General features: G+C 43.5%; 1 protein-coding gene across 1 annotated transcript; it reads left to right on the top strand.

The window, feature by feature from the left end:
* The first annotated feature begins 214 nt into the window (after positions 1-214).
* On the top strand, positions 215-10,095 carry LOC106819223 (inositol polyphosphate 5-phosphatase OCRL-1-like). The gene is made up of 6 exons (XM_014823871.1): positions 215-964; positions 1,731-1,850; positions 2,900-3,422; positions 3,871-4,878; positions 6,194-6,383; positions 7,381-10,095. Exons 1-6 carry the CDS (start codon positions 257-259, stop codon positions 7,523-7,525), a joined length of 2,694 nt encoding a protein of 897 aa, XP_014679357.1. The 5' UTR covers positions 215-256; the 3' UTR covers positions 7,526-10,095.
* The last annotated feature ends 322 nt before the right edge of the window (positions 10,096-10,417 follow it).

Raw genomic sequence — 10,417 nt, 5'->3', positions numbered from 1 at the left:
CTTGAACGACCGACGGCTACCGTACCTCCAGCCACTGCGTAATTTTTATTTTGTTTATTGCACCAACAGCATTGAAACATGCTACATTCTAGGCCTATCTATCGCTAGAAGTTAGCATATCCTGGAGCTTTCATTGTGTCACTAATACTAGTAAGATTTCATCGCTTTTGTTGTTATTCCTATTACAATATAACTTTTATTTTCACAGATGTCAAGACTCGATCCTCTGTTTAGTATAATAATATAGCCTTTCAACATGGAAATGGATCTAACACAGGCAGTACAGCAGAACCTGTTAAACACAGACAGGTGTCTTGTCTGTGTACAAGTGGCAGAGCTGTCCACCTGGGCAAAGACTAGCCGGATTCTTGCTCTTGTGCACCACCAAGGGGAATATGGATTGTTTATCTTTGCCATAGACAAATCGCCGGTTGCCACTGCTTCTGATCTGTCCTTAAAGGCGGTGGTGGGAATTGATGCAGCAGTCGTCTGTGATGTAAGTTCTCCGTTGGGTATCGTCGAAGCCGACTTGGAGTTCAAAATCGTCAAACATGATTGCACGTATACATTTGAAATGTCGATAGGACAGGAATGCAACACATTCGTAGCAGAATTCTACAGGGTGCTTCAGTCGTGTCACGAGCAGTATGGCGATGGAACCTTAGACTTCAGCTGGGTGAAACCTTATGGTGGTGAAGAGATACGGGGTTCGTCACAAGCTCAGGGAAACCAGCCTCACTCGCATGTGAGTTTGTCGAAGGCAACAGGCAACTCCGCTAGCACATTTTACACCTTTGAGGATAACTTTCAAACTTCGGTGCCAGACGCAAGCCTGAAAAAGTCGTCAGCGCTACCTGCAATGGCTTCAGGAGGTAACCTTAGACAAAAACTGGAGAGAGAAGTAACGCCACTGCTGCGACATTCGTCACTCGACATGATGGGAAGTCGTGATGGTATTATTAAGGTATTACATATATATAGAGAATTCCTCGGATATACTTTTTCCAGCTTTAGATCTATTCACTGAGAACTCAGGCTTCGCCTGTCCACGGGCCGATTGGCCCAAGCTTCGTAAACAGCCCCGTTTCCGGTGTCCACGGGCCTTTTTTTCCGGCCCCGTCAAATTTTGAGATTCTGAGAATCGAAAACGAAAGTCAAATCGAGAAAGAGCACTGTTTGTTATAAATTCCTATACCAAATAGTAGGGAATGACTTAAGCATAGTAACAATATATATGAATCTAACACAGATTTATTACATTTTTAGCATTTTTTAGGCCCTCGTGGTTTTCGCAGACGGCGAAGCCTGGCGAACTGCCGTGCAAGTGATGAGTTGCGTTTGGGGTTATGTTGGAATGATATTTCATAATTGGCTCCATTGTGACAATCTCTATCACCACTCTGCAGTGCTCATTATTGATATCTAAATATTTATGCTCATACAGCATATGGCATAAAATGAAATGAGCTATTGCAGCACAGATTTTCTCACAGCTGCATGCAAAAAACAATTCTAAATCGTCATGAAAAGTAAAAAAAATAGCAATAGTAAAACTAACAATTAAAAATTAGTCTATTATTTAATAATTGTATATATATAAACGTACGCCTGAATAGCGAATACTATTATATTCACAACCTAAAAATGGTTAACTTGTATTGTGTTAGCTTATGTAGCCAATTTAATTGGCTAATGCTGATTTAATTACCTAGTACCAAATTTAATTGCAGCGTGTAATGGAGACGCGTGAGGATGAATACACTGACATCCAGACGTTTCGAGTGTTCACTGGTACGTGGAACGTGAATGGGCAGCCGGCGTCTGTTGCACTGCAAGCCTGGTTAGCTGGGGTATGTTCTAGCTCCACCGATACGTGTCATCGATAAACTTGATATGCCTCACATGCATGGCAGATCCACTTGCACCGGGTAATGTGAATGGTGGTAAAATGCTTTCATGATCTTGTATGTCGGTTCACACTCCTATAGTTGTAATGTGAACATGGCATGTGTTTTCATATAGTGTAGAACATCGGAACACAGGTTTCTCCCCAGGACTTCTGGTGTGACATGCCTTCAAAGCCAGTTGTTCGTAGAACATTATAAAAGTTTTACAAATTTTTAAGTGAGGTACAGCCCCCTCCTGGGCCCTCCCAAATCTGTCCACATACAACATGCCTTTTGAAATTTCTTGGGAGAACCTTGGAATACAACATCTTCCGTGTGTAATGGAGAGCATTGACCATTTCTGCCGACGATATGTGATAGCCGGTGTTATGTGTTCATCATGAGTATGATATATTTGTGCCCAAGGGGGCAGCACAAAATGGTTAGGTTGCTGAACAGACATGCTTTTAAATGTGTGCCTCATCACGGTTACATGAAATGAACAAATGTGGTATTCAATTGACCTCTCTGCCTGGATTGATTGACAAGTAGCTCTAGCCAATCAGGATCATAATAGAGGAACTCTAAAAAAATGATGCTTGGTAATGAAGTCGTGCGAAGTCATCAATTTTGTGGGAATGGGTAAAAGACAGGCATAGGGTTCGTAATTAAGGACAGCAAGAAGCAGTTTTGCTGCCTACAACTACATGTGTCAGTTTGCTGTCTGCTCTTAACATCGGCATCAAACACTACTGTCAACGAATTCCCAATAAACCATAGTAAAAGCATTAAAGATCCTGCCTGGAATGAAAGTAAATTTGCTGCCTGCCTTTTTCATCGTACTTGCTGCATGGCAAACGAAAGTTCATTTCTAACCCCGACGCACAAATTGGTTTAGTTTGCCATATATCTACAACAGAATCCAGGCAGGAGTGGTCATCTTCTGTCATTCGTCTTATCTTACCGGTAGTTCCGACGTCGTATGACAACAGGCGCTCACTTGTTTTCCGCAGGACGACGAACCCCCGGACATGTACGCCGTTGGCTTCCAGGAGCTCGACCTCAGCAAGGAGGCGTTCCTCTTCAACGACTCGCCGCGCGAAGATGAGTGGCTGCAGGCGGTGACGAACGCGCTGCACCGCGGCGCCACCTACACGCTCGTGCGCACGATCCGCCTCGTCGGCATGATGCTGGTGACGTACGTCGCGGAGCCGCTGCGCGAGCGCGTCATCGAGGTCGCTGCCGAGACGGTCGGCACGGGCATCATGGGCAAGATGGGCAACAAGGGCGGCGTCGCCGTGCGCTTCCTGCTGCACAACACGTCGCTGTGCGTCGTCAACGCGCACCTCGCAGCGCACACGGACGACTGCGAGCGCCGCAACCAGGACCACGCCGACATCTGCGAGCGGCTGCGATTCGCGCGCTTCGACCCGCCGCTGCCCATCTGGCAGCACGACGTCGTGCTGTGGATCGGCGACCTCAACTACCGGCTCGACCAGCTCGCCTACGACCAGGTCATGCTGCTCATGGAGAAAGGTGCGGTGTACGGCAGTGGGGGGGGGGCGTGGGACGAAGGTTTGGTGTTCTGCAGGCGGGGCGTGCGGCAAGGGTGTCATGTACGGCAGGGCGTGCGGCGAAGGTGCAGTGGGTGGGGTTGGTGTTGAGGGTCTAACGCATCCAGTCAGATCTGTGTGTGGTGGGCGGTGGTCATGAGAAGGGCGTAAGGTAGCCCATTACATCTGGGTGGGATAGGTTGGGGATGATGCATCTGTGTTAAGGGTTCATGTTTCATGTTTCAGATTATAATAGGACAGTACATCACATTTTCAGGTGCACGATTGACCAAAAGCCTTAGGCTCTTTCTCTGATTGTTTACCGTTTTCTGTTAGTGCAAAATTAATCAAGTTTGCATGTATTAAACGAAACCTACGACTACGTTTCGTGAATATCATAAAAAAACGACTGTTTCTTTTCAACCATCCAGGAGCATTCGCCAAGCTCTTGGAGTACGACCAACTCTACACACAGAAGAAGAAGGGTAGGGCTTTCAAGACGTACGAGGAGGGACCGATCACGTTCCGGCCGACGTACAAGTTCGATCCCGGCTCGGACACGTACGACACGAGCGAGAAGTGCCGCGTGCCGGCCTGGTGTGACCGCGTGCTGTGGAAGGGTCAGCACGTGAAGCAGCTCACCTACCGCAGCCACCCGACGCTGATGATCAGCGACCACAAGCCCGTCAGCGCGCTGTTCGACGTCGGCGTGAAGGTTGTCGACGTCGTCAAGTTCAAGCGCGTCTACGAGGAGCTGATGAAACAGCTGGACAAGCTGGAGAACGAGTACCTGCCGCAGGTGACGCTCGACACGATGGAGATCGACTTTGACCGCGTCGCGTTCGTCGAGCCCGCCGCGCAGTACCTGATCGTCGCCAACACGGGCCAGGTGCCCGTCGAGTTTGAGTTCATCCGCAAGCCGAACGACGCCGGCTACTGCAAGCCGTGGCTGTCCATCTCGCCGTACAAGGACTACATCATGCCTGGCGAGAAGCGCGACGTGAAACTCGAGGTGTACGTGAAGGCGGCGATGGCGGCGCGGCTCAACGCCGGCGACGACCGCATTGACGACATCCTCGTGCTGCACCTGCACGGCGGCAAGGACATCTTCGTGACGGTCGGCGGCCGCTACGTGCCGAGCTGCTTCGGCGCGTCGCTGCAGGCGCTCTGCAGCATGCCGACGCCGCTGCGCGAGGTGCCCGTCGCTCAGCTCGTCGACCTCGGATCGCCGGAGACGCCCGCGGCAGCGGCGGCGGCGGACGCGCCGTACGACATCCCGAAGGAGATCTGGTCGATGCTGAACCACCTGTACGAGTTCGGCGTGCAGGAGGGCAGCCTGTTCCAGCAGCCGGGCCTGCCGTCGGAGATCCTGCAGATACGAGACGTGCTGGACACGGGCATCGCCGACAGTCTGCCCGGCAGCGTGCACTCGGTCGCAGGTAACGCCTCGCGCTGCCTTGCGGTCGTGCGAGTCACGAGTCGCTCGGAGTCTCGCGGTCGACCGTCGGTCGCGTTCGGTCGATCGGCGATCGATTATAATCGGTTAATGATCAGGTTTGGACGTGGATACTAGGTATTAGAGGATGGGAAAAGTGGAGGAGTGCATCGTGTGAGCTGGCATTTAGAATGTCTGCTGTCAAACCGTGTCTGAATAACGTGCAGACGCCATTATATTATGCTTTGCATATTTATTTACATTTTATGTAAATTTTACTGCAGAATGCTTGGTTATTAGGCTTAGAGATCATGAGTATCGTTTTTTTGATAATCAATTAATTAATCTATCGTTGAGAAATCACTATGCATGTATCTCATGTCGTGTTTAGCATACATGGAATTTAAAAAAATAATACATATATAAGCTTTGGCTGTGTAGATTCAACCAGTTTTGTGTTTTTCCTCAATTTCCTTATATACACCTATATTTAACTGTTAATGCTAGCACGTCCTTTTCTTTTGTTTAGGTTGGTAAGTCTGTAATAGCAGTTGTTGATCATGGTTAGTCTACGATTATGGTTAGGAGTTTTGCCAATGAATTATGGTACTGTTTGATAATAGTTTTGTCCATTGTGCAATTCATACCTACTCTACCTATTCGGGTTTGGTCGTCTCTAGCTTAAGGTGTAGAAATGTAAACCACTGTTTCCTCACTGCAATCCAGTGTTAATAAGTATGGGTAATGACTGGAGTGAATGATCTTCCATCATTATCAATGATTATGCAAGATCAATCACTGTCTGATAATCATCTTCCATCATTATCAATAATTATGCAAGATCAATCACCGCCCTGGATAATATCTTCCATCATTATAAAAAATATTATCAAGATCCAACACCATCTGATAATCAATCTTCCTCATGTATCATAAGTATGCCAAAGATCAATCACCCTCTGGTAATCATCTTCCATCATTACCAATAATTCTGCGTGGTCAAACACCATCTGATAATAATCTTCCATCATTATCAATGATTCTGCAAGATCAAACACCGTTTGATAATAATCTTCCATCATTATCAATGATTCTGCAAGATGAAACACAGTCTGATAATCATCTTCCATCATTATCAATAATTATGCAAGATCAATCACCCTCTGATAATCATCTTCCATCATTATCAATGATTCTGCAAGATCAAACACCCTCTGATAATGATGTAATGAACACGCACGTAGATAGCCGAAGCCGTTAAAACCGCGCCGTGTACAGGTTGCGCTGGTCTTGCTGACGTTGCTGTCGTGTTCTTGCAGAGGCACTGCTCATGTTTCTCGAGGCGCTGCCGGACCCCGTCGTGCCGTACAGCCACTACCAGCAGTGCATCGACCGGTCGCGCGACGTCACCGCGTGCGAGCAGCTCGTCGCCGCCTTCCCGCCGTGCCACAGCAACGTGTTCCGCTACCTGATGGCCTTCCTCAGAACCGTGCTCTACTTTGTCGACAGGTACGTCGTGCGCGGCGTTGTTCTCTGCAGGGTTTGCGTGGGCGAGTCGCGGAGTCGACCTGTCTGTCTGGCGTGATTGACAGCCAGCTCCATTCCAAGCAGTGTCCTGATAAGGCCATCTAAAAGGCAATGCTCAGCAACGAAGTGTCTCACTTTGGCTGCACACGTAAAGAAAAAACGTATTAATAGGTCTAGCTTGACTGTCATAGAAACAGTATCCAATGAGCTGTTTGTTTTCTCCGGGCTTTCAAAATCCCTCAGAGGAGTCAGACTACTAATGAGGAGCTTGCAGCTACACGTGTAGCTTCATCACACTGAAAAACCATAAAACGCTTTAAAACGGCATGTTCTCGCAGCAAAATTCATAGATATACATACTGTGAGCTCGTTCTATGTTGCAAAAATTCACTACAACTCATTTGTATTACTACTTTCATAACATTTCTTCAGCAAACCTAAACAGTCTTACGAAACTAGTACTTTCGAATGTTTACACAGTGTTTACACATCCGGGACATAGCCGAGCGATACCAGTCTTCATTAACAGTCTTTGATGAAGGTTTAATAACAACTTATTTGATGTTTGTTCAGTACAAAAGTGTGAAATTTAAAAATCGTATGTTATATACATTACTTCTTTCTGGCTCAATGATTACATTTCGTGATATTTGCATACTGCAAGTATGCTCACAGTAGGTGTATGTAGGCTGTTTGTTGCGAGGTTCATCCATTTTAACCAGTCTGTCACAAATCTCCTTGCTAGGTCACATGCATTGAACAGCTGGGTCCAAGTTATGTGCAAACTCTGAAATATTATTATGGTTCCTTGTCTAGTATCTCCTTTGAAAATCTGCAATGTATTAAAGTGAAACACTGGTAAATGGGTTTCAAAGTCTACTATCTCTTAATAATAACCTCCACTGTGTCAAAAGGATACATTGGTAAGTGGGCTTTAATATTTTGCTTCTTCTACTTATAATCTGCACTGTTTCAATAGGAACAAGTCGGATGTTATGGAGAGCCTGGCACTGATGTTTGGCAGCATCCTGCTGCGAGCGCCCCCTGGTGTGGAGCCTACTCTACCTCCGCGGATGCTGGACAACTGCAAAGCTACCTTCGTTACAAACTTCATCACAGAGTGAACCGTCCGATCCATCATATGGGCGATTAGGTTTGCACTGTGAAAATTGTTATACAAGTATATAATATAAGTTGGACACATGCTCTTAAGCAGGCAGATGATCTTAATGTCTAATTAGGGAATCGATTATGATTCGATGAAAATGATGTGATAAATACTTACAATGAGTCCTTTTCCTATAAGTTTGCACTAAGCATAAAGTGATGTATTAAGCGTCGTAACAACGTCCTAGTAATAGCGATTGCTGTACAGGAATGTGCAATACAGTAGTAACCTAGCAAATCTGCAGTAATTAATCAGGTGGTTATAGTTTGGTTATAACAGATTCTGTACGACTGCTAGCAAAAGATAAAGCTGTAACGTGGCTCCCATAGACTTGGTAACTGCACTGCAATTCTCGGGCTGATTCATTGTTTAATTGGCCATAAAGGCAGGTATTGCCCAGGTTATTGAATTATTATTGGGATTCATATTTACGCGAAATGCAATTTGTACGTGGCTCGATATTAGATAATAGTCAAAAGACCGGTAGATGTATCTGCTACGAAATGCGAGGAAATGTATAGAGGGAAGTGTGCTTCCGAGTGAAACTGCCCTGTGATCAAACATTCTCTATATGATTCCTAGACGTGCAGGGTGCAAGGTGATGCAGGCTTGATAAACCTATATCACTAGGCCTTGTTCTAGGCTTGTGTTTTATGAACTGCTACCCTCAGGTGGGAATCAACGGTGCTGCGTATCTTCTCAATTCGTAAATCCTGTATAAATGACATGTTGTAAGAATCACTTTCATAACAGCTTTTCAGTCAGCATTTTCGACAGTACTTTCACTTCAACAACTCACGAGTTTTGTAATAATAAATCAACAGCTTTTATAAGAAATCGCCACTTTTGTAAATCACCAGCTTTTCTGAGAAAACACATTCTGTTACAAAAAACGGTTAAACGGTATTACAAAATTGGCGAGCTGATTTTATTACTCAAGCTGGCGAGCTTTTGGATTGGCTGTTGATTTATATTTTGGAAATGGCATGTTATTAACAAAAGTTGCGAGTTATTAAAAATCGTTTTAAATACTAGTGGTCCTTCCGTGGCAGACAGTACTCTTTTATAAAAAAAAGAGAAAGGGTTGTTATAATATTAATACAGTAATAGTATACAACCTTATAAGCTAGCATGGGTAGCCATATTTAACAAGAGTGCTTAAGTGTTGGTCCTGAAACTTGACACATGAACCACAAACACCCTGGTGATAGATACTTTCATTGTATCATTGCTACAAAAACATAGGTACATAGCAAATCGGTATGGACCTGGTCCTATTGAAAGAAAATGAAATTGAAATTGAGTTTCATGAATTATGGATTCGCGTTATGCTTTATTACTATATAATAATTATGTAATACCAATTTTGTCAGATTATGGATGTGAACGTACTATAAGGGATTATGGAAACGGTAATTGTATCTTTTTTCCCCAATTCCCGTCCTGCATGTAGCAGTTTTTGCATGTATAAATTCATTAGGTGCAGTGCACGTGCTACTTTAAGTCTTCAAGGTTATCTAGTGTAAATGTGGAAAATGTAGCAGATTTACTGCTTTATGCACCTCCTGTTAATCAATGATGTGTACACAATGGAAATAAGTTATTGGTGATGGTGTGTCAGTGTAAGGCATGTTGCGTACATGGCGCACAATGAACAGAGTGATGGCGTGGGAAAGTATAAAGAATTTCGGCCCCGAATCTGTGGTAACATTACAAATCGCTCTTAATTCGTGCGTAAAATATAGAATTTCAAGTGTGAAAATTGTCTGAAATATTGTGTTCCAACACAAAAATTGTATTTTCCCAAGCTTATCGATACACGCCTTGTTATTTTATTGACGTGTACCACATGATGGCCTTTTGATAATAACTAATAAGCTTAGCATTAAATAGATGTAGTTTTCTTCATATCAATATACTAGACGGAATTGTCGAAGTAGTTTTCTTAAATTTTCTATACCGAGGTTATGCAGGTTGGCACAAGCTTTAAGTGGTGGTTTGAAATTTTGAAAATTAGCTATTTTCAATAGTATCACTTTCACTTACACGTTTAGTTTTTTAAAGCATAAAGCGATTTTTTATTAATTCAATTGTCACTGTAATTGAGTAGATACATTTTAGGATTAACCATAATTTTCAAAAAAAAAGTGGTGCGGTTTCCATATAGTTGTGGAATTTTACCATCATAATTCTAATTTAAATGTTTCGGTACGAATAAATGTACCTAATTGAGTTTTCCAACATTTCTTCAGTATTCTACCTTCTCTTTCTTCCCCCATTCACGCTGCCCCACTCCAATACACACGTGCATCATACTCTGTCGATACTTCCCGCCCCGTGTTGTCTCTCTCTCCCCTTCTACCTCTTCTATTCTTTTAACCCTTTATTCCAAGATGTTTTGTCATCGGTGCGATATTTGCTTTTAGAAAAAGGTTTTCATTCATCAAACTAAATATTCGTCGCGAAACTGTGGAATGCAGACAATTTCATACTGCGATATTAATATTTCTTACGTGAAATGAAAAAGATGTTTCGTATTTATTTGTATTGTGACCAGTGTACATGTGTATGGCATGTTTTTTGTTTCATAATTCGATTGTTTTATGGTTGATTTATCACATATAACATTCGATTTATCACATATAACATTCGATTTATCACATATTATAACATTTGATTTATCACATATAACATTCGATTTATCACATATAACATTCGATTTATCACATATAACATTCGATTTATTGCATATAACATTTGATTTATCGCATATAATATTTGATTATTTAATCATATGTTATATGCAATAAATCGACAATAATTCTCTGTTTTAAATGTTCACATTATT

Source organism: Priapulus caudatus, unplaced genomic scaffold (assembly GCF_000485595.1).
Source record: "Priapulus caudatus unplaced genomic scaffold, Priapulus_caudatus-5.0.1 Scaffold2995, whole genome shotgun sequence".
NCBI classification, from domain to species: domain Eukaryota; kingdom Metazoa; phylum Priapulida; class Priapulimorpha; order Priapulimorphida; family Priapulidae; genus Priapulus; species Priapulus caudatus.
Note: the sequence above shows the minus strand (reverse complement) of the source record. Positions and strands in the feature narration are given on the sequence as shown.